General features: G+C 36.6%; 3 protein-coding genes across 4 annotated transcripts; all 3 read left to right on the top strand.

Moving 5' to 3' along the window:
- Positions 1–14,400: 14,400 nt before the first annotated feature.
- Positions 14,401–16,893, top strand: Syx17 (syntaxin 17). The gene is made up of 5 exons (XM_011301462.1): positions 14,401–14,749; positions 14,814–15,009; positions 15,574–15,782; positions 15,842–16,058; positions 16,519–16,893. Exons 1-5 carry the CDS (start codon positions 14,621–14,623, stop codon positions 16,662–16,664), a joined length of 897 nt encoding a protein of 298 aa, XP_011299764.1. The 5' UTR covers positions 14,401–14,620; the 3' UTR covers positions 16,665–16,893.
- A 91-nt stretch (positions 16,894–16,984) lies between these two features.
- LOC105264526 (protein GPR107) lies at positions 16,985–22,843 on the top strand. Of its 2 annotated transcripts, XM_011301459.1 has the most exons (12): positions 16,985–17,095; positions 17,188–17,299; positions 17,374–17,978; positions 18,079–18,189; positions 18,456–18,619; positions 18,689–18,843; positions 19,764–19,978; positions 20,046–20,179; positions 20,259–20,526; positions 20,625–20,897; positions 21,241–21,410; positions 21,553–22,843. In XM_011301459.1, the coding sequence occupies exons 3-12, from the start codon at positions 17,886–17,888 to the stop codon at positions 21,701–21,703; spliced, it is 1,734 nt and encodes a 577-aa protein (XP_011299761.1). In that variant the 5' UTR covers positions 16,985–17,095; positions 17,188–17,299; positions 17,374–17,885; the 3' UTR covers positions 21,704–22,843. The 2 variants fall into 2 exon arrangements, with proteins under 2 accessions (XP_011299761.1, XP_011299760.1); XM_011301458.1 differs by lacking the exons at positions 16,985–17,095; positions 17,188–17,299 and having other exon boundaries at positions 17,654–17,978; positions 21,541–22,843.
- A 277-nt stretch (positions 22,844–23,120) lies between these two features.
- LOC105264527 (uncharacterized) lies at positions 23,121–25,375 on the top strand (the record flags this gene model as incomplete). Its single annotated transcript, XM_011301460.1, is given in 4 exon segments — positions 23,121–23,233; positions 23,901–23,946; positions 24,072–24,199; positions 24,576–25,375. Coding segments are annotated over 4 exon segments (976 nt in total), but the record flags the coding sequence as incomplete, so codon positions are not given.

Here is a 25,375-nt window from a genome sequence, read left to right as displayed (position 1 = left end):
AAATACAGAGTGCATGTTGCATTACTTGTGACACATTTTATCAATGATTCTTCAGATATAATGATTAGAAATCATTTTATTTATTGTTAACTCAGTGACCCCAGATAATTGATTTCGAATCTGTAGAATTATTTGAAATCAGTTTCAGTCACGAAGTCTCATTAAAAATCACTCGCAGCCATTGACGTCATTTTATCCAAAGTCAATGGAAGGGGAGGTCATGTGAAGTCGAATTTTTTTCGACGTCATAATGTTAATCAATCAGGGAACAAATAGCCCCTCGGCTACAAGAAGGAGTAAAGAGAAATAAAGAAATTTTAAGATGAGCCGGTCTCCTCCTGTTTTCTTCCACCGAAATTCCTGTCTCCGTCTTATCTAACAAATTACCATGAGTTCGCAGGACATTTAGCGGACAGTAGGTAGCCATGGGACTTGGCCCCATGGAAACACGTCACACTGAGCATTATGACCCCCCTCCCCCCCTCAAAAATACAGAATGTGTAGTCAAGAGCAGAGGAAGGATAATGGGATTATCGGATGATCCGGTAAGCTGTTTGGATGCCCTGTCTGCTAGAATATTTCTGGCTGGGATGGGCCATAGGGACTGGAAGAGAAAAAAAAAATCTAGTGTCTGCATGGACTCCTGGATAAACGGCCGCTCCACTCGTGGATCATGGACAGCCCTGGAAAAGCTCTACTTTGCTATCCTCTTAAAGAAAACATCTTCCTGCCAGAGGCCAAGGAGCTCTAATAAATATTTTAACACCTCTCGTAATTACTGTAATTTCACTCGCACTGCAAGAACGACTGCGAAGCAAAAAAGAACAATAACTTTAGTGAGAAGAATTATTGTAAATGACTGAAATTTACGTCTTTATTCTTCGTTGCAATTGGTATATAAAGCTGTGAGCGGTAAATCTTTTAGTAAATAAATTTGTCTGTAAGAGTAGGAATTTCATTTAAATCATGTGTCTGAGTAAAATCACAGATTCATCGAGTTCCTGAATAACAAAGAAGATATCGAATTGGAAACAACAAGTCATATAATCGAAATCAATCACATGAATAAATCTGATAATTTGTTGTTACCCTCGCTGTATTATTTTATTTATTATCAAATAATTAAAACCCATGAAAACCCATTAAAACCCATTAGTTTCCGTTTATGTTGTTTCGACAATGTAATACTTACAATTTAATATTGTAACATAATATCTTGATAATACGATGTAATATTTTTTTATTGCAATATTTAGAGTGGCTACCCTTTCAGCATAAGGGTTGATAAACCCCAGCCACGTCCGCTATTAATTCCTTCATATTTTCTTCTCTTCCTCATCGACTATTAATATTTTTACCAATTGCAAATTATTTATTCACCCTCAAAGGAATTCAATCCCAAAGATGACACGAATCTTCATGCGATACATCCGGATCTCGTGCCAATACTCTTCAATGCTGTATGAAATATGCTGTATCGGAAAGGCGTGATTTGATGCACAGAAAAATTCGAATATCACGTATCTTGTTATTTCCTGTGACCTCTTCCCCTCGTCTGCATCAGGATAAATCCCAAGTTCCCAGTGAAGGGGATGAGGGGTGGGAAATATTGTGTGGGGCTGTGATAGTATATAAAAGGACCTTTTTCACTCATCGTACCCATACGGTTTCGATAACAAATACCAGTCCTCTTCCATTCACCCTTCAGGTCCAGTTGTATATGTATTTACAAGCTGCATAAATAAATGGAAATTGCTAACTGGTGTAACGCCCGACTGCTCCCTTCTCCACTCTCTCGTCCACTCTGAAATTATACCTCAATGCCATCTACGTATGTATCCAATTGTGATGGGTTGAAAATGGAGGATGAGGGACAGTGGATCGGATACAAACAATCGGTGAAATCGCTTTTCCATTCCCATAGACGATTTTAACGGATTTACTTGAATTCCAATCGATTAATGTCCTTCCCCTCTCGCCCTCACCCCCCCATCGCCATTTCGAATCTCAAATATTTGCCCCGTGGAATAGCTCTGACGTATGAAATTTGATTAATTGTAATTGCCATGATGGATTAAACAATTTCATAAATCTTTCGTGGTTTTGAAATGGTGGGCTTTGGTGGATTTTTTTTTAACTCCATACGCACTTCATTCTCACTCCTTGTCTTCTCACACTCCATAGAGTGTCTTATCAACTCGGGTACATGCATACCAACCCTCCACTTGTTCCAGACTGGCCATTTGTTATGGTTAAGACTCGACTGGTGTACCGAGACAACGAACTTTCCTCAACAATCGAGGGTACGATAAATAGCAATGAGACATGGCTTTAAATTTTTTGATTTTTCGGTAAAAATTGCATTGAGATCAATAATTACTCGGAGAAGAATTGATAATTGAACCAATATATTTATAATTGTTATTAGAATCGCGGAAAAATCAAATCGCCACGTAATTTTAAGTCACTGATATAATATTCCCTCAATTTCAAATCTTTCATGAAATTTTTCAATCTTGAAAATTTAACATGGAATAATAATTACAGTTATAATACAAATAAATAAAAAACACTTGTGTCGATAGTCTCGTGATAGATTATTAAAATTAAATTATCATTATTATTGTAATTATAATAATATATCATCATTATTGCTAAATCCAGCGATAATGGACGATTAAATGTAAAAACTGTGAAAAACTTAAAAATTAATTGTTTGCAAGCTAAATAATTATTAAATAATTATTAAATAATTAATAACAATTATTAATAAGTAAATTTTAATAGTTTTACCAAAATTGATTACAATTTTCAATAAGTGTAAAATGAAAAAAAAATAATGAATAATTTTTACTTTCAATAGTTTCCAGTGGTGTGTGCGCTGGAAAATTAGAATGTCATTGAATATTCAAGACATTCCCTCATTTTCCAGTAATAAAATGCAGATAAGTTTCATGTGCCATTGGGGGCCATTGGGGGCCATTGGGGGCCATTGGGGGCCATTGGGCAAGTGTTTAGAGTAACTTGGATTTTTTTTCGATTGGTATAAGACAAATTGCTGGAACTGGATGGGGAAAAGACATATAGGGTGGAAATGATGTGACATCTAGGGGAAAAGAAGATTAAGTCGCGCGAGGAGGTTAGGTAACACCAGCTAGGATGGAATAAGGAAAGGGTTAGTCTGCTCTGGTGGCTTGCCTCTCCATCTCATTTCCATAGCGACAATCCGGAAAGCACGTTTTCCAATTAGCCCGCGCTTCGTATAATTAACTCGCTTACTGGGTAGAACCCATAGAGAGGAGATGGTTTTTCTTGAAAATAAAAAAAAAAATTATAAGTAAAAAATAAAGCGGAGATTCTCTGCTTGAATTTAAAATTCTGATATTGACTCATCGGAAAATCAGAAGATGCTGGAAGACAGATTACACCTCTAAATATTACAGCACAAAATATTATGCCGAAATATTACAGAAGAAATATATTTATTTTATTTTATTTTTAACGGAATTTGTCGCAAGTTCTTGCAAAAACTTGCGATTAGCCATCGCCCGAGGGCCTTCACCCAAGTATTTACATATTTATGTACAATAACTGTTAATAAGAGTAAATGTGTGAAATATTTACAAAAAGAAAAACAAAAGATGATTTAGCTTTCCACAGCGATGAAAGAGAGGAAATATTTTTTTAGCTAAACTATTACAAAAAATTAACAAATATTTAATTCTTCGGTTCATTTTCTTTTACGTGTCGATCTTCCAGGTTCATACGGCAATCACCCAGCTAGGAATTTTGTCAGGCGTCTCACAAGGTCTTTATAAAGCTGCTAGATTAGAATGTAAGGCACTCCTAAGTTACAATTTGATTAGAAAATTTATATAGCCTTCCACATTTTGTGACGTCATAGAAAATCGTTGGATAAGATTTGGCATTAGGAATATCAGCATTAGGAATACCGGAAGTCACCCTCAGAAAATACGATGGTGGAGGTTCACTTTGACGAATCTTCCGAAACGACAAGTCTTCTGAAGGTGTGCCAGAGGTTTAAAAAATGGAGAAAAAAAAATGTGAACGGTTGAAAGTAGTTGAGTTGTAAGGTCGGCAAAGAACTGGTACGATAGATCGCAAATACTCTGAGTCAACCCTATCGACTTTCAACTTCTGGCCAGAGGCGCTTGCTCGATTGATTATTTAAGTCCCTCTCGACTATCTCCGCTGGGTTACTGTGGAAAACTCGTTGGACGATTTTTTTTTTTCACCGTTGCAGTTGAAAGCACGTTTCCACACGTGAAAAGGAATCTATTGCTCAATCTAATATTTACTAAGGGCACAGGAACAAGAATAAATTGAATGTGAGAAATGATTTACTCTAATCCCAATTGATTTTGACGAATGAAACATTTAAATTAATTCGATCGATTTAAATTCCCGTCACTCGAGTCTTTCTCTCACACATTTCACATCCCATTTTTTTTAATGCACCGACAATTGCACTCATTTCTCGTCGAATCGGCAATTTTTTATACATTTTTTTTTTTAGGTTGTTTCACGGGATACAAATTGTTGGTTGTAAAAAATGAATTGGTCAACGCCTGCTGGGGATATAAAAAAAATGGACGACCTGTACTTTTATTTAAAAAGCCGTCTCGCAATGACTGGAGCAAGGGGTGAATGCGAGGAAATGCCCACAGTGTGTGGCAGATGTCGGTGATTTTTGTTACCAGCACATGTTTCAACTAGTGAATTAATGGACACTCCCTTTTCTGATCAACGCAGTCTGTCCTGGGCCGCCCAAGACAATTCATTTCCCTGGTATGCAAGTCTTACAGAAATTGCAATATCACAATATCGATCAATTCATTAAATTATGCAACTGATCTAGAATCATTCAAATAATTAATTGTAAATAATACTTCAAGTAACATTAAGAAACTTTCTTAATGAGTAATCGTAACAGGTAATTTCCATTAACAAAGTAATTATCCGCTGGGACCTTGATATTATTTGAATCTTAGTAAAGCGCCCTCTGCGAGAAAAAAATGGTGAAACGCGAAGAAAACTTTATTCCGTTAATTCTCAGCCAAAAAGCAATGGAAATTTCTATAAGACGGTCTTCGAAATGGTTCAATGCAGAGGAAGACGAGGAAATTAAATGAAGAAATTTGAAAGATATAAACAATTTTGATAATTGTTTTAAAACACGAGGTGGTTGATGTAGGCACCGCCATATTGCTCGTCAATGCTCTTAACGATGAAAATATCCACATCTGTCAAATGTCTTTTTCTTTTTGAAAATTGACTATATCTTCGATTTTTACTGTCAAATTTTAATGTCAATACACTCTCGACTCCTTTTTTAATCTACAAAACTCAATGAAGATTATTATAGAACGAATTTTTTCCTGGAATATATCCAAGAATATTCCAAAAGCAATGAATACCGATCCTTGCTGTTATTGCTCGCTTCATCATTGCTGCATCTTTTCAGGTCAACCTAATGCACTGTTTATAAGCTGTTTGCTCAGCCTAACTCATGTATTCGTTTTTATATTTATGAAATTCAACGGCTGATTGAACTCATTTCCAACCGCAAATCCCTTCTACGCGGAAGTGCACCTCCACCGGTGTTTACTGAAGGTAGAGAGACTGGTAACAGGGCAAGAAAGCTTGAGAGAGACACCCAACTCTGTGGGTGTTCTTCCCCGGAATTAATTTCGAGGCTTCCAACCTTCGAGCCTCCACTTTGCTCCGTTTATCGTATCACTTAACACGAAAACGTATTGGACTTTGCCGGCAATAATGGCAAGTACACTTAACGCTTCCGCGGGACACATTTTATCTCCTCTATTGATTGAAAACCACAAGCAGAGAGCACTCTGTAAACTCAAACTAATAATCCACCTTCTCTCTCACTCGGTACCCTTCCCTGTGGCTCGTTATTTTAAGGAGAATACTTTATTGAAAATGAGCTTTGTTAATGCCCGCGAATTCGCAGCACCGGGGACACATGAAAGTGCCAATTAGAAAGGAGTTTGTTAGAATATCAAGTTAAAATTCATAGAAATATATTGAACTGATTTATGATGATTTATGATTCAGTTTAATTTGACCCTCAATTTTCTGCAATGGCTAAACAAATGATAAATTATACTGACTAAAAATGATAACAGTGATTACCAATGACTATCACTTGATTACCAATGTGGTAATCACGTGACCAATGATTACCCCGATTTCCCAGCGATTACCAGTGATTACCGCAGACAGCGACACCACGATTTCCCCTATGAATAGCCCCTGGGTCGGAAACGTCGATATTGGCAAAACAAACCGAATAAAACTTTTTAAATAATCATGAAATTTCAGATTCCCCTGAAAATTCAGTAAAAACTAATTAAAAAAAATTAATCTTCTAAAAAGCCCCACACTTTTTTGCAGTAGAATTTTCAGAGCACCATTTGCTTAGCAAATGGCGACCGAATATTAAATTAACAGTAGCCCTATCAATTTTTCACAGTGTGCCAGACGATATTATAGACTTAACTCAACGATGTGGTGACCGGAGGCGAGAAACACGGATTATGCTTGCAACCCCTCGCAACTCCTCTTCTACCACATCCTCATCCCACCCAGTGTCTTTCCCTTCCCTCAAATGCATATTCATGATACGCCAAAACCAATATTTATAACTGCTAGAAGCATAATGGCTCGAGGAATGCCAGTGAGTGCAACCCTACACCCTCCAAGTAACGATAATATTCTATGTCGGTTTAAACACCTCTCTACCGTGCTCAAAATGCCAGATCACCGAGCTTGTGCTATTTCTTATAACAGATATTAGAATTCCATGTAATAAGTACACAGATTGCCAATTGCTCAGTTTTTCTGTACGCACTGCATGAAGATTACTTAAAAATTCATTAATTTTCTATTATACTACAATTCCACTTATCAGTTATTGGAAATCAATTTTCTCCTTTCAGTTTTTAATTAATAAATCGTTTTCCCTTTTTTATAAATTCTGTTATACCGCATGAAGTGAAGAATATTGTTGGAGGATATGGGAGAGTTGAGGGAAATTTTTATCTGAATTACTTGTAAGAAATTGAGATAACGCCATTGAAATTTTCAGAGTCCACAATTTTTATTGAATATTTCCAGTTATGATCGAAAAAAATTGGGGATATAGAATAAAATCTGATAAAGATAGGATGAAACTCTCACGATGGATCATATTTTTTATCCAAATCCACATCCAAATTTCAAGAAGCCATGGGAGGAAAATCTAGACTGTAAAACCCACCGATTTGTCCCCATTCTAGGAGAGTGACCCAAGCCTGAGCTATCACCCACGGGTTTTCTCCCATTTCCAACTATTCTCTCGGTAGTAAAAGCACCCAATAAAATCTAAACCTCCCTCTGCCACTTGCACATCCCACCAACACCTCCAAAACTCTGATAACACAATTTTTTCAACTGGACTTTCACCCCATCCCGACGGCATCCTCAAATAAATTGACATGACATTTTATATCCACGACGGTTAATTACTTCTCACGATATTTCACGTTTTCTTTTTTCAACCAAAACTTTCTCTGAAACTTCATTTTATTCCTCAGCACTCATACGTGCGTTACAAGCCCATTGGTGATAAAAAATTATTTACGATCTCCCACATGACACCCTCCCCCCCGTCCCCCACCTTCTTCCACATCACCGTCTCCACCAAAACTATAAAAACTTCGGTATAAAGTCGTACTTTACAGTCTGCTAAATGCAACGCCATGAAACCATTCCTCGTATGCGTGTATTGCATGCGTACATGTGTTAGTTGAGAGAACGAAGTGAGAGAACAAGAGATGAGAGAGGAAAAGTGAAGAAAAACCTGGATAATTTTACGGTTAAAAGCTGGTGAATAGAACAGTCCGTGTAGTTACAACCAAGAGAATAAAAAAAAAAGTACTTATAATTTACTACAAATTATTTCACTCCAGCCATATCTCTCATGCATGCGTCATCATTCTTTGTTTAACCGTTCCCCCGATACAAGAGTGGTTTTTCCCTTTCGTACCCCACCTCGTTCGATATTTTTCTTTACAATTTTTCTGTCTCCATTCAATTTCTCGTCATATCGATTTTCCACTGCATTGGGCACCCGGGGAAAAAATATGAGCGTAAGAAAAGTATAATGCGTATGAAGTGCATCGTTTTTTTTTCTCTCTCTCTCCCCCTTCCAATTCTTTATGTCAGAGGGGATGAGAAATGTAGGAAGAAGTAATCCCCCATTGCGAAACGATCCTGTGCGCGCCCAAGGAGCCTGAGGAACGAGCTTTTTATTTCTCGGCCGCGTTTTACGGCGGGCTTGTATCCGCGCTTATCTTGGCCCTTCCACCCCCTTCCACCCCCTTTCACCCCCTACCGCCCCTTCAGCCCCCTTCATTCCCCTTTATTCCCTTTCATCCCCCTTCATCCCTTGTACCACCCCCTTTCATCCCACTCACCCTTTTTCGCCTCGTACTTGGCTTTCTTCTAGCATCCGCCTTTACGAGCTTTAGCGAGCGCGGATCGTCAGAACACGCGACAAGATTTATATAAAAAAATAAAAAAATATAAGGACAACTTGGATTCAGGAGAGTTATTTCATCACTCACCCTATCGTCACCACGTCAGTATGGCATCGACACCCTGTTTCAGCGCGGGATCACAAAAAGTCATAAAGATGAACGCGCAAATGTTTTGTGACCTGTAGAATTTTTTTTTTTTTCCTCAGCAACTCCAGTTATAGCCTGAAATGACTTTTAATCCAGTACGCCGTTGGGAAAAAATGAAATTCTGGTGAGAGTTGATCATCAACTCTCAGGACGACCACACGACACTGAGAAAATAGTATATTACAGTACACAAGTGCAGAAATTGGAGTTTTTGACGCGAGGGGGGTTGTGAGGGTTGTAATTACAATTGTAATAAGAGAGTACTGTGAGGAGGGGTTTTGTGTACGTAGTCATTGCTTTGCACATGATGCCCATAAAAGTCGGCAGTCGTGAGTAATAGTCATTTATGTCACAAGGCCAGAAAGTATTTTTTTGATGAATTTAATCATAATGCGCGCCAAACGCTAGCGGCACGTATTGTAATTGAATTTGTCAATGTATGTATGTGACACGCATGTTTTTTTGACACGAGGTTAGGTCGGGTCAAGTGACAAAAAGCCTCGCAAAAAGCCTATTCTCGGTCGTTAAGCTTCGGTTTATGCACTCGAAATTCACTTTACACACTACCTCGACTTTTACGCAACCACTTCACGTTCACAACCGCTCGAAACAATGAACTCGGTAGGTATCACAGGAAATAGCATGGGAAATACGTGTTACGTGCGACAAAGCGATTCTTTACGCACTTGCACGCCAATATACTATTTCCTCGGTCTAGGTGTGATTTGAAGACGACAATTCCTTGATTTCACATATTCAGTCTTAAATTTCACTGAGTCTTCCATAAACTCTGAATTTTTATGATTTTTTCACCATTAAATCTCATTTAATGTTATTGTCCTTAAAATTCGAAAATTCATTTATCGAAATTTTTTGGTTTTTCGTTTATTGTCAGAAAAATTCACAGTTTCATTTGATTTTTTTACCCAATTCTAAATTTTCATCAGCCGGGTGTTGAATTCTAGTGAACCCGTAATACGATAAAAATTTTTCGGATTGGATGCCGAGATTTTACTCAAATTTAGTAAAAATTATGAAACAATTTATGTTATTCGCAATAGGAAATCATTTCTTGACAATTTTTGTTGAACTGCAGAAATCCAATTTATCCATGAAATTCTTAGGTTCATCAACAAATAAAAAACAAAATCGCGGAGTAATTTCCCGCGACGATAAAATCTTAAAAAAAATGCTCGACCCATTACATTATATCCTCACAATAAAAAAAATGCAGAAAATGATTTCTTTTAAGAATTTGTACAAAATCATTGAATTATTGATTCCATTAAAAAAATTGGAATAAAAATTTCTGCGACGCACTAGTTATAGCTATCGATCCAATAACCAATACCAATTGAAAGAATCGAATTTGTTCGTTATGTATTTTCCCCGACCCTTAACCATATAATAATCGTGAGGGTCATGTATCACCCATAAAATAGACATCTGCAATAAACTCATTAGCCTCTTGAAATTCAATTCCCCACACCGTAGCCTAAATGTACTTGGAAATTGGCATCTACGCAGTTGTATCCGTAATCCGTGCAAACGATTCGTCGACATTGTCGCCCCTCGCCCAGCAGATGGTACACGCCGAATATTGGATAAAACTTTTGTCTGAAAATAATTTCAAATCCAAGCGTTGCCCCTCTCTTCTTCCTTCCCCTCTCCCTCATCGGCTTTCGTTTTCCTTTTATTTCACAGGAAGAAACTTCCACGACACTGTCTCGATACTGGTTCCATGTCCCAGAGATGTTAGAGGATCCGATGCTCCACCTGCTATTTATTGATTCGAAAGTGAGGGAAAAAAATTATTTAAAAAATGAAGAAACATAAAACTGCGAAAAGCGGAGGAAGTGCAATGAAGAGGTGAGTCTAGTTTATTAATTACTATAGGTGTGATTGGAAATAATAGATTGAATTTCAATTATAAAAATTATTTTAATTATAAAAATCGCAATGATTTCATGAGTCAATCATGTTCGAAAATCTGAGGAAGTCAATTGCGATGAATTATGACTCTGTTACATCTCAGATCATCAAATGATATCATTTCTTTAATCAGAAATTAATAAACTAAAGTATCTTAAATTACTGAGATTGAGTCCATGATTACTGGACCGTGTTACCGTACATTTCAACCCCAAAATGAGTTTTAAAAATCGGAAGAGGTGGATAAATTAAAACAAGATCGGAGAAACTCTAGTGAAGTAACGAACGTTGAGTTTGTCGACTAATATAGCTGCAGTAGATTTGATGTTTTAAATAATCACTTGAAATTTCGCGCGTCAGTCATAACTAACTTGATGTCTACCTTATTAATCAAGTACGTCTCACGTGTTTTCTGATGTTTGGAGGTTCGATATCAGCGATGCTCCTTCACGTGTATGACCTTTGAGCACGAGGATCCACTCCGAGAATTTCATGTTTCCAATAGTAAGAAGTAAATGGCAACCTTGAATTAATTCAATGAGCAAGACAGAGATCCCCGTCAAATACAGCCAACTCTCCCCAGGGTAGATATCGTCAAAGGGAAAATGTCACATTGAAATAGCAGGTAAATACACAGCAGTATTTCAGCAGAGAAATCATGTAGGATTTCGAATCGACTGTGACATATGGTGGTGAGAGATGGCAAAAGACATAATTAATAATCACTGGGCGCGTCTGGGACTGGTTTATATCGTTGTGCCCCTCTCCTTTCCCTTCTAAATCATCCAACGTCATATTGGTATACGAGATTCACTTTGAGTCAGCAACCCACCCTTGGCACCCCCTCGATCCCTTAATTTCGACAAGAACTTGCAAAGCCCCGTGTATGTATACGCATCTAGGCGCCTCGTTCGGCTCCATCGAGAGCATAATCGAATTCAATGCCAGCCCCCTTTTCCCTTTCCATCCCCTTATCACCCCTATCCCCCCGGTTCGCCCCTTGCCACCCCATTCCACCTCATACCACCCTATTCCACCCACTTACCACCCCCACAGCAAATACCACCCGTCAACTTCTCAACTGAACTTCCCAATTGAAGGTTACAATCGAGTGCACAGTTATAAAGACACTTTAGATTAATTCACATTTATTCCTTCCATTATCGTCGATGGGTTTTCAGTTGAAGTTGAAATCAACTCGGGATTGAGGATGAAAAGTTTTGCCTCTCTTTTTCTACGTCTTCACCATTCGCTCATGTGGTTTGAAACGTTATGTACCTTTAACCACTGACGAGTGACGTCCGACCTTTGCGTCATGTTTTTACTGGTTCACGACGGTATGTTTCAACGTTCTCTGACATGCACAGACGAATAGGATTGCCCTCGTTTTGGGGTGGGAGGGAGGCCTACGTCCGTTACACTCTCCGATCTCTACCACCGCAGACCGCTTACACTTCAGTCGGATTATTCGCGGTCTCATCCACTTGTTTTAACGGTTTTCCTTCCAAATGCCAGCGTCCTAGTCGTTTAAAGATGTATTCCGACCTTTCAACCTATTTTCGAATTTCCTCTCTCTCCTTTCGCTTCCTTTGACACGAAAATTCAAAGTTTTTTAGATTTATAGGGTTTTAGTGAGGCAACAAATTTTATTATTGTACAATCATCTGGCAGTTTTCCTGAAATTTGATCGGAAAATTTTTATATGATGGTGGAATTAGATGAGCCAGCAAAAATGATATAATGCCAGAGCGTTTTTTTTATGTTAAGCTGATGAATAAAGTAAAAATAAACATTATGCGTCTTTTCCGTAATTCCGGAGTGAAATATAGTTGTAGGAAATTTTACGGCATTATCACGTAATTTTTCCGTAATCGGTAAGCGAATTACAAGTTCCGTTATTTTTACTAAATATTTCTCTTCGTGTGGGAATTTTTTATTAAAAAATTCTGATATTTGGATTTTATTCTTCAAATAATGTACCGAATCTACAATTAAAAACCTTTTAATGAACCTCTAATAACAGTTCAATCGTGGGTTAATCACCATTTAGTCGGGGTTCAATAGAAAAATATTTATGAATTCACGGACTAATTATTGAAAACGTAAATAAACCGAATTTGTCAATTCAACATTCTCTCGATGCGATGATTATGAAACAAAATAGCAAAAACAAATATAATGTATATAATTAAATAATATAATGAAAGCATAATCCTATTTCTCCCTGACAATTATGCACCTCCCCATTACCGTAATCTCGGGATGTTTGCGATGATCGATTTATTTCTTAAGGAAATCGGAGATAAATATGAAATTTGCTGCGGGCCACGGGCCGATAGCTTCAAAGCCTCTATATCGCGGAGACCATGACAAAGGGCAAAGGCCAAATATCAGAGTAGCCTGGGGTGATTTACATGCTGCCTGAAATAAAAGTTCATGCGGAAATGGCCCGCCGGATATGGCAGGGTCAAAAGTTGAACAGAGAGGGAAAAAGAGAGTGGGATAGAATGGTAGGTGAGCTAATGGTAGCAGGGGAAACTATGCGGAAGGGAAGACTCGATTACACGTCACGAACAGCCGAGAACCTATTTGGTCGCAATCGGTTTTTCATTACCAAAAAAAGGATGCGAAAAAAAATCCACCGGAGAGGAAGGGGGGGGGATATTTTTAGCTTTAACTGGTCATACACAAATGTAATTATTCCTAGGAATTTTCGGGTTTCATTTACCTACACCTGCAAGACCCTCGGTGATGTGATATTTCGTTGGTTGATCTGGCTGGTTGGTTGGTTGGTTGGTTGGTTAGTTAGTTGATCTGGTTGGTTGGTATGATCAAATTAACTCGAATCGACTACATCGACGCATATCGATTGAAATCGACTCACATCGATTATAATTCCCATTAATTTCCTCTTGGTGAAAGCAATAAATTAGTGAAAGCATCCCTAAGACATCGCCGTTACATCAAACAAATATCTCTCTTTCGTTATAGTAATGAATTAGTGAAATTCATCTTTCGCAAGTTCACTCTACCGGGGAAGATGCATGCCTTACGAGAAAAAACAGAATTTGCCCAATTTCTACTATTTGTTGGCGATGGAACATTGAATATCAGTGGCTGCGAGATATATCTAGCAGATGAGTGTATAGCATCTCCAGATGGAAATTTCATAGAAGATTTATATAAAGAGGTAATTAATGAGTAACTGTTAAAATATCAATTATCATTCTCATAAACATTCGCAAATGTTTGGTTTATTCAGTTTGATACAAACCGCGTCTTTGTATGAAAACCTTCGAAAACTGAACAAGTAGCGACACCTCTTTCATTTCTATCGAGACCACTTAATCCATTCCGAGAAATAAACGGAACGAGGTAAACAATTTGAAAGTTTCAATTTACTTAATTGAAATTGGAAAGTATTCAACACTTCCTTTCCCCTAAAAAAATTAACGAAACAGATGTTCATTTAAGAAATTAATTGAAACTGTCCAAGTGTTCGTCGGTAAAGCGACAATCCTGTCCAAGCTCTTATTAGTTTAAAAAAAATTTCGTTCATTTCTCAATAATTAAGGAAACTAAGCACGTTCTTAAATTGGGTTTCATTCAATTCAAGAACTTATGAAATTATATTGTAATAAATTACGAATTCTGTATTCTTTCAGGGCTGTAATTAAATTCAATGAAGAAGTCGTGAAACCATCACCAGATGCCAGCACCGCGAATAAAAAACATTTTTCTAATAAATTCAGTATGACGATACGCATGACATCGTAAACGCGCACTTGACAATTCTTCAATACTGTGTTATGAAGAAATTTCGTTTCATACCTCAACACATTCAAATAAACTTAAGAATTCACCATGAATAAAAAAACATCTGAGTAATCAATAAAGAGGGTGAACTATAACGAGCAATACATCGCACCATAATAAGATAAGAGTACACCACAATCATTACATATAAGTTACAATTCATAATGTCGAGTGAGAATATTTCGATGAAACAACCAATTCGCTGGCTACAAATACCCATCAGCAAATTCAACGATGTTGCAATACCACATCACTTGGATCTCTTGCGAAGACATAAAGATAATCTCAAGAAAGTGAGTACCTGAATGTCATTCAACCGTCAATAACAACGTAAATGTCATTTTATGATTATTTTAGTACGAGAGACTCAGGGATTGGGATAAGATACAAAAGGAACAGATCAATGCATCTAGATTAGTTAAACAATTGGAACAACTATTGTATGAAATGGATACCTTGAGGGGCCAAGTCGAGGACAGAGACATTGATAAATTCGACAAACTAACAGCCAAGGCCAGAGCAAGCACGATCAATGCTATTCAAGAGTATTTAGGTAATTTTATCTCATACAAGTCTCTTTGTCGTATTCATTGAGTGAAGGTTTTCAGAAAATGATGAAAACGTTAATGAGGCTGTTGGAATTCCTCTCACATTTGCATTGCCTTGCGTTTCAAATACTCAAGGCTTTCAAGGACAATTTATTCTAGAATGAATGCTAAAATAATCCTAACAATTGCAGTATAAAAGAGAATTTGTGCTCTAATAATAATAAATTCGTAGCATCTGAATCAATCAATAAGAGAATCGATTAAAAATGCACTGGAAACTGTCAGAGAGAGATATTAATAAATCGTACTAATCACTAAATTATATAAACAATAAATATATATATTTTCGGTCTTGATATAATATATTGAAATCATATATGTGTAGAATGGAAAATTAATTTACGTATCAAAAACTTGAAGAAGTTCAGAAGACAATTAAAATGTTCGAAAAGAACTATTTCGTTTCAGTTAATTCAGATGAATGTTATGGTCTTCAATCGTATTCATAAATTACGGCATAAGCATGATTCTAGGTGGGAAATATTTTTCTAAATATTGAATATTCATAGACATGAAGTTCGAACCTCCTCCGAAAGTCCCCGCACAGGACGATAATTCAGAGGACTCGGGACTTCATGGTGACAAGGCCTTTCTCAACCTTCAGACTGAGATAGAAGACTTGAGGAGACAGGAAGCCTGTCTTCATGCGTGGAATTCACTCCAAGGTGAATTACAACAATTGCATCAACTTTTCGTAGACTTCAATAAATTAATTCACGTGAGTTTTTTTAAATGTCAGTGAAATACTTGGATGATATAATTATTGAAAAATTGCAGGACCAACGAGAGCGTGTCGATACTATAGAAGATAATATCGTCGAAACGGAGGATAACGTTACGGGTGGAGCAAAATTTCTTCAGAGAGCTGCTAAATTCAAAGTTGCTACCTACCCAATTGCTGGGGCATTGATTGGTTCATGTATTGGTGGGCCTATTGGATTAATGGCTGGGCTAAAGCTCGGGGGCCTTACTGCTATTGGAGGTGGACTATTAGGTGAATTCATGGTGTCCCAAAATAAAATGTTTCATCTAAACAGAACGAAGACATAAAATTACCATTTTCTCTTCGACGCTTGCTTTTAGAATTATCAAAAGGAAACGCGCCGTCACTCTAATGCTTTGCCAATGGAGAAACGAAATTCATAATGATCTGTTGCTCATTGACTGCTTAATCAATTCCTATCTTTTCCATTCGTTTACCTCAAGTGACAGAGACAACATAAATTTTTCACAAACAGTTTTTCGGTCACTGGTCTCCACTTTTTTTAAACGTTGAAAAGGAAAATATAATTAGAGGAAATATTATCACACTTAAACAATTCACAAATCACTAATTAGTAATTATCACCAGAGATTTCCATACTTAACACGATCCCGCGCAAGCTCTCATTCCAGTCAGAATTGCTTTTACATTTTATTACGTTACTATAAAAATTTTCTAATATTCATAACAGGATTTACTGGAGCCACGATTATAAAGAAAAAGCACTTAGAGAGTCTCAAAAGAAATGAAAACCTCACTGAACTGAAACCCACAGGAGCACACAAAGGCCTCACCCTCTTGGAGACTAACTCAGAATCAACGAAAAAAATTTTGTGACATTCAGGGAAACCGCAACAGCACGACTCGAAATTGTGTGGAATTCTTTAACCTGCTTTAAAAATTGTTCATGCGTTTTCATTGTTTTCAATGAATGAACAATCAAGTGTGTTTAGTCACTAAACAAGTCTGGAATTATCAACATTTCTCCGATTGACTTCATAATATTTTAATACGGATTGTACACTATGATTTTGCGAAACTTGAAAAATAAAAAGTTTAATATGAATACGTACGTTGTTTATCAATCCCGCGGAGAATTCCAGTCGATAAAAGATCATCCCAGAGAGTCTGTCGCCATCCTTAGGACTTGTTCTGTATTAAATTGTTGGTTCATTTCCACATCGTTCTATTGTTCAAACAGTGATAAAATAGTTAACCTCTATCATTTCCAGAAATAATTTCTCTTTCTGCAATCAGCTGATCAGACGGTGAGGATTTTTTCATCTTTTTTAAAAGGAGTATGTAGAAATTATTGACAGTACCCAATTATTCATAAATCTTTTTCTTAATTCTTTGATAGGAATTAATTAACCCCTGAAAATGGGTAATGTTACGAGAACCATTGGTGTACCATTTCTAGCTCTTTTAGGAGTAGCTATGGTTTGGCGATACAATTATCTTCGTAGTCCAGAGTATGTAAACAATTCAATATTAACATTCCAATAAAGTGAATAAACAATTATAAATCCATATGTCACCTTTTCAGATGGTGGCAGGAGTATGACGACCGAATGAAAGCCCAGAAACAAAATAAAGCTTAGGAAAATTAATTCAACTCTATTTTCTTCAGAAGTAGTGAAAAAAATCATAAAATTCTTCTTTTATTGTTATCTAAATTAAGTTATTCTCCCTGAAAAATATTCTGCAGTGTTCATAAATCAATAAAAAATTAGGATATGAATTTCGTAGAAGAAATTACTTGTGAAGGAAAAAAAAATGTTTTTAAATAGTATTAAATCAGAGTAACAGATGACTCTGACACCCCATAAACCATCGCGTTCCATTTCCCTCTGATTCCTCAAGTTCGTGAATTTCACAAGACGTGTCAGTCAGTTTCACCTCATCTATCCACACGAGCATCGATGATCTGAATGTCAATGTTGTTTCGCCTGGTCTTGCCTCCTCTTATTGATCTCAAATAAAGGTCCTGTAATGTGACGTATCAGTGGTGATTATTTACAGGAAAATATTGAATATTGAAAAAAGAGATAATTTATAATGAGTGCAAGGTTAATAGGAGCCCTCTGGGTTCTTCTCGTCCTAGGGACCTTCACAACAGTCACAGCAAGAATTCATAAGCTTGAAATACGGGTCAGTTTCAACCCATTTCAATAAACACAAATCAGCGAAAAATTTTAAACATTATTTTTCTTTATTTACTTTCCAATCAACTTCATGACAATATTTCCAGGGTGACACCAGGCGATATATCGCGTTAACAACTTTTGGATTTTATCAAGGAGGAGTTCTCACAGTGAATTTAACGAATTTCAAAGTCACGCCATTCGATGAAAATGCAATTGTAAGTTTAATTTCCAATTTAATGTTCGATCATTCGTGATGTAAAGAGTTATTAATTGATTGATGCTGTGCCAGACACGCATTAGCCACTTGTTCCGATCGCTATTTCAATAAGTCTGTAACTATATATCTTCTCAGTTGACATTTAGATGATATTGTCAATTAAAGCCCATCAAAATCCTACAACTGGTACAAGTTGCCTTGCGTTTTCACTCAATCTCCTTTAATTATCAGAATGGATCGTAACATATATTTTCTTTCCTCCAGTATGGGTTCAGCTTGGATAGGACTAGGAGTGACGCAATGAATCCACATTTAGATAGTCATCAAGAGAAATGTTTGCTGCAGGGAGTCACTAGCCCCAAGGCTGATTTAGACTCTAAGGATGATAGCTCGGTTATTTTTTTCACGATGGATTTCAAAAATAAATTGTGAGTAATTGACCAAAGGCGATACAAATATATTATAAGTAATCATTAAAACATTTCTTTATACTTCAGATTAGTCGTCAACTGCAGTCACAACGTACGGTCCTTGCACATCTCCAGTGATCCAGATGAAATAAGGAATTTCAGAACTAAAAGGAAATTAATATCTTCGAAGTTCAGTGATACTGCTTTATTTCCCCGTAGGAAACGTGACACTGCGCCTCACGGTTCGTAATAAAATTTTGTTTAATTACATGAGATTACAATCTAAAGTTGAAGATTTATAGAATTTATCGTTAATTTTAATTACAAAAAAATATACCACCTTTGAAATCCTCTGTTCAGTATCATACTTGAATTTACTCGGGTCTGGCACTCCCCCAGTAACAAAAGTTGGTCAGTTAAAAATGCAGAACATGAATAACTTTCGACAATTATCTATGAATCCTCTAATATCTTTAAAAATTTCTTCAAATTTCTCCAAATTAAAGGCCGAATTATTCCAACTTTTCGTGCGTGGGCTGTCGACACACAAACATAATAGAGGAAATGAACGTGAGAAGATCATTGCACTTTGTGTACCAGATGTTACCGTTATGTCCATCTAATAATAGTAACATTCCGTCCCCCATGTGCATTTAACACCAGTGAAATTGCTTTATTTCCGTATTTATCACCCGTTAAATATTAATAGAAAATTATTTGACACGGTGCACACGAGAGCCAACAGGTGGACACATATTACGTCCACCAAAATTTCAACGCCAAGTAATAACTCTAATCGTCTATTTATCCAGGAAATTTGCATTAAATCCATTCCATTGTCAGTACAACTATCTCCTGATGAATCATTGTTCAGTTGAAAACGATTTTCCTATTTGGTTTGTCTTTCAAATGCTTGTCATCCTCTATAACATAAATCAGCATCTTATGCAACTGAATGAACTCAACATGAATGAATGAGAACAAACTAGTGTTCCGAAATACTTCACGAATGTCCCCGCTGATATTATTAGAATAATGAAGACAAGAATAAATATCAGGAATTTTCCAAGTTACCATTGACGGTGTAATGTAAAAATGATGCAAATCCTCTTCGTTGTTGGCAAGGAAGATTTATACAAATTTTGTTACACAATTGGTACAGATATTGAGATGGACGAGGCTGGAATGAACATACAGAATAAAATATGCTCGAAGATAAACATTCCTATGACAACTGAAACAATCAAGGGTGAGAAATACTTCAACACGAGTTTTGCCATGTTTGTGGCAAATGAGGAGGAAGAGGGTAGATATAATCTATATCTCCACAGTTGTCCCAATTATAATTACGATACGTTTGTATCGATGGATTTTACGGTGAGGATCTTGGGATTTATAAATTCACAGAGTTTATATTACTCATTGTGTATTTTATCATCCACAGATGCGAATAGTGGCGAAGAATAGGAGGAATTTTTTGAGTGCTGGAGAAATGCCACTTCCGTCACTTTATTTCATGATGTCACTTTTATTCTTCGTATCTGGGGTTTTCTGGGTATTTATCTTGAAAAAGAGCAAGTATGTGTCATGTTCGAAGAACTTGAGGTTTTCAATGCCAATATTTGTACTGAATGAGTAATTTTTTTATTTCTTTCAGGCATCCAGTCTTCAAAATTCACTATCTCATGGCTGTCCTCGTATTCTTGAAATCTCTTTCACTACTTTTCCATGGAATAAATTTCCACTTTATCCAGACTAAAGGAGAACATGTCGCTGCTTGGGCTATTCTGTATTACATCACGCATTTGCTGAAAGGAGCTGTTCTATTTATTACAATTGTCCTTGTCGGCACGGGATGGGACTTTATTAAACACATCCTGGCGGATAAGGATAAGAAAATTTTCATGATTGTTATACCACTTCAAGTAAATTATCTCTTTAGGATGTTAACCTTTGAAATTCATTGGTGGATTTATTATGGCACAAAAAAAATAAATTTTGTTTGGGTTTTCTTAATTTAAAGGTGCTGGCTAACGTAGCTGAAATTATAATCGAAGAAAGTGAAGAGGGGGATGTGGAGCACAAAACGTGGCGTGACGTATTTATTCTCGTAGATCTTCTCTGCTGTGGTGCTATTCTATTCCCAGTGGCATGGAGTATAAAACATTTACAAGAGTCAGCGAATACCGATGGAAAAGCGGCTATCAATCTTCAAAAGCTCAAATTATTCAGACACTTTTATATCATGATTGTTTGCTACATCTATTTCACTCGTATCATCGTGTACTTATTGAAGGTTTGTTTTTTTTTTCGTTTTTAAATTATTTTTCTTTTTCATCAAAATCTAAGACGGTGATAACTTCCCTTTAAATTTATCCATGACAAGGAACACCTTTTATATTAACCGGCATTCAGCGAATATATTTATTATTGGCAAATTATTTACAGAATTGTTTTTTCTGAATAATTGAATCAATTTTTGAGGCAAACACTGACTCAAATGAATAATCCACAAAGGTTTTTTTATCAGTTCCTTCCGACTGTAGACCTTCTCGAAACGATTGCCATGTTAAATGGATGAATGTTAGTAAAAAATATTCAAATAAAATGGTGAGCAATTAATTAATGATTTTTTTCAGATGACAGTACCATTCCAATACGAGTGGCTCGACGAAATGTTCCGCGAAATGGCAACTTACATTTTCTTCGTATTAACTGGCTATAAATTCCGACCAGCCTCAGCAAATCCATACTTCACAGTAAACGATGATCTAGCAGCAAACGACGACGATGATGAAATGGATGTTGTGTACGTAACAAACATCACTAAGAAATCTATTTCTTTCATCTGTCATATGTTAATTTTTCAACATTTCCATTTTTTTTTCTCGCACATCTCGTTTTATGTTAATTTTATTATTCTAATCTTACGACTTCAGGCTTTTTTCCAGTGTCTCAGGGGCAAGTGGCTTTGCCGAGGGCCTTGGAAAGGTATCTAGAGCAACAAAAATCGTCAGACCAACAACAACGGAAATTAGTGTCAATGATGAAGAACGTGATAGTCTCATAAATAAACGTGAAGCATCACACGAGTACGACTGAACCTCAAATGAATAAAAAGACTCACTTAGAGAAATAGAAAATTTATTCCAAGTGTTAGGTGTTTTGGCGTGAGACATCAGAGCCTCGGACTTACATTCAGTCACTGAGAAATAAACTCTGGTGTCAGAACTCGTGTACCCCCTCATTGTTTTCCATTTGATTTGGGTGGTATGTTGTAACGACAAAGTGGCAGGCCGTTTGTCGTAATGTTTTCCTCATTATTACATGGCTCTATGATTTTTTTTCTGCCTCCAGTGTCCAGCACTAAAAAAATAAAAAATATAGTTTAGGCATTTAGTGTCACATTTCCAATATGTGGTCGTTCACGTGAAAAGGATCCATTTCATCGCGTCAAATATTGGACATATTCATTTTCCTCCATGCTTATCATCTAAACGACTGCTAAATTGAGTTTGATCGTTCATATTGGCGTCATTTTTCACGTTATCGATTAGTTTTGGGCTCAAAATACGAGGGACCTGACCAAGATTATCAGAATATACATAACTCCGACGTCACCAAAGTGAGCCCTTTTCATGTGGACGGCCACATATATTGTTCTTCAATTTATTATCCTAATTCTGCCTTTTTAACTGAGAAATCCCAATGAAACATTGGAGGAGATCCCTGTCCCGATCTTTATATTTTAACAATCTGTGTAATTGTGATAGCGAAAACCGAGTAAATTGAGAAAAATTATCTGTTCAATGTAACAATGAGTGGATTTTGTCCAATGGTCCATGACAATTTCTTACAATTCTTGTAAAAAACAAAATCACGTTCAGTTATTGTTTACCCTGCAATTGTATTCCGTATTGTTAGGATAAATTTTGTTCTGTGGTATCAAATACCGAGGGAATTAAGGTGAATTATCGATATGAATTTAATAATAAATGTAGTAATAATCACGCTACTGTATAGTGGTAGAATATTTTAAAATTATGATTCGTGCACACGCGTTATTGAGAAAATATCTGGCATAAAGAGGAGCAAGGGTTTTAGCAGGATATTCAACTCTTTCGTATTTGTTTATCGAATTAATTACCTGTGGTATGTGATTATAACGTATGTGCGATATAAGATGCGGATAAATACTGTGGAAAATTGAGTGATAAACAAATAAATGATATTTTTATGAAACTCGATCCACGTTTTTCTGTTTTTTAACCAAAATTGGAAAATTTCCTTAGGTATTAACCAAATTTAATTCATATTAATCACTTCACCAGCTAGCAATTATAAAATTCTGTTTGTACAATAAAAAATTCAGATCTCTTGGCAATTGTTAAATATCCATCTCAGAATATCTCAAAACGAAATTCCCGCTCTTTTTCAGTGCGTCAAATATTCAACCAATCAAACGTTGGAAGTTTGGAGGGAGAGCTTGACAACAAGCCAGTACCTGACACTATTGTAAGTGCAGCATTTTGCCTTTAAATAATACCATTCCACTGTGACAAGTCTTGTCACAGATTGTCTTGTCAAATGGAGAATTGTTTTTAAAAGAGAAGGAAAAAAATCAGTTAGAATGTGAGTAAAAATTCTAGTGTTGTTAAGGTGTGAAATCTCTTAATTCTAGGTGGAGTGATATCGGTCTGGGTTTGGATTTCCGCAAAAAATTGGAGAAATAGATATGTTTGTGACGCTTTCGACTTACATGTTTGAATACCGTTGATATTCGCGTTATTTTCAAAGAATCTAATAGACACATTTTGTCATTAAAGTCTCACTTGGAATTTTTGAATCACTACAGATGATTTTTTTACCATTTACAAATTCCTTTTTTTAAAGAAAAGCGGTGGAAGTGTATAAAATTTATTTTCCATCAATTGTGTTGTTAGTATTCAGATAATTTCGTGTTGCTACTTATTACAAAATAATGAGAGTGACAGAAGCAAGGACGATGGAATTAATTAAGAAATTGCATTAAGGAATGTATGTTTTTCTTCTTTGGAATTGGATTGATTAATAAATTTAGACAGTCTTGATTTTTCTAGTGCATGATTCTCTTTGGTGTACCTAACCTCAACTTTCCCGATTCCCGCCGTTCCCGCCAAACAGTTGGAAAATGCTAAATAATAAGGCGCCACATATGAACAGTGCTTTACAGGTCAATTTGAATTTTTAGCCGTTACGTTTCAATTGACCATGAATACATGGGAACGTAATTTTCCTGAATTGTATATTTTTGTTACAGGAATCCTTCTACATCGAATAAACACTCTCGACGATCTTCATCCTCGGTATGTGCAATAATTACGTACTGTAATTACCTTCAAATCTGAATTATCCATGAATTTTTCATAGTTTGCCTTGGTTAAATTGTTTATGGCTATTTTTCTGACGTGTTCTTTTCATTTGTATGTAGATCTTGAAAGGTCCAAAAATGCAAAAATGCAAGAAAGGTCTGTCAGAAGAAACTCCCTCTTCATCAGTTGAGTCCACTCCGTCGAGATTAAAGAGGAGAGTTAGTTTTGCCGGGAAAAAACATGTCAAGTGAGTATTTTATCACCCGGTTTTTCTACATTACGAAGAAAATCAACAAATTGTAACTTAAAAATCATCACAAAAGTGAAAATTATGTAATTTGAATTCAATGGTCTTAGAACACGAATAATTATGACAGTTCCACCAAAGAACGACTGAGAAAAAAACCTACTGATAAAGGAAGAAAGAATCATATTTTCAGTTGTCAAAACATTTTTAGCTAAAGAATGGAGTCGCCGATTGAATGCAGCTCCGGGCTAATTATGCAAGGAAAAAATTTTCCTTTTATTATAAATGATTATTTGATCTATGAATTTCAATATTAATGAATATTTCTGTCTATAATTCCAACCAATGAACGAACAATTATCTGCATCTATCGTAGGGAATTCTGTGACTCCATGGAGCAGGGAACAGTATGGGACAACACCTACGAGGAAAGTGATAGCTCTCACATGGCCAAAAGCCACAATGATGACCATCAACCTCAACTTTCTTCCCAAGAGGATTCCGACGCCTCTCCCATCCTAGAATTCACTTCAAATCATCCAAGACACGGCGCAAAATCCAAAGGTCTGAATCCAAACTTCATAAATCCCGACATGATAGAGAATTACCCAGAACTGTTTGTGGAGAAGGAAAATATCCCGATGAATCCCATGGCAGATGTTTCGTCACCAGAGGAGGAATTGATTCCCCTACAAGTTACCCAAAAGGTGTCTTGTAAATTCTCAATTTACTGCGACGACGACAGTCCTTCGTCGCAAGAGAAAGTTGAAAACACAACTGGGAACAAGTCTGATGATCGTACATTGACCCTGACAGATTCTTGTCGCTTGGAGTTTATTGAAAATGACCAGAACCTCACAAGGGAGTCTTCGAAGACCCCTTTACCCAGAAGGAGTATCTTCGAAGGGATGGAGATGACTGAAGCCCTGTCCTCAGTGCTAGGCATCATGGGCCCCAAAAATAATACAGAAAACCCTCAAGATCTAGTGGATCCTACTGAAGCAATCCCGTCAGTATTACCTCATAAATCTGTGTGGAATGTTCTACACGCAACCGAAGACCCCGTTAATCCTCAGAGATCAACAAGGAAGAGTCTTCTAAACCCTGAAGCTATGGAGATGACGCAAGTCATATCTCCGTCATTCCGAACTGTAGACGTCTCAAGTGAGAATGGAT

Source organism: Fopius arisanus, unplaced genomic scaffold, assembly GCF_000806365.1.
Source record: "Fopius arisanus strain USDA-PBARC FA_bdor unplaced genomic scaffold, ASM80636v1 scaffold00023, whole genome shotgun sequence".
NCBI classification, from domain to species: Eukaryota; Metazoa; Arthropoda; class Insecta; order Hymenoptera; family Braconidae; genus Fopius; species Fopius arisanus.
The sequence above is the reverse complement of the archived record's forward strand: the minus strand, read 5'-3'. Positions and strand labels throughout refer to the sequence as shown.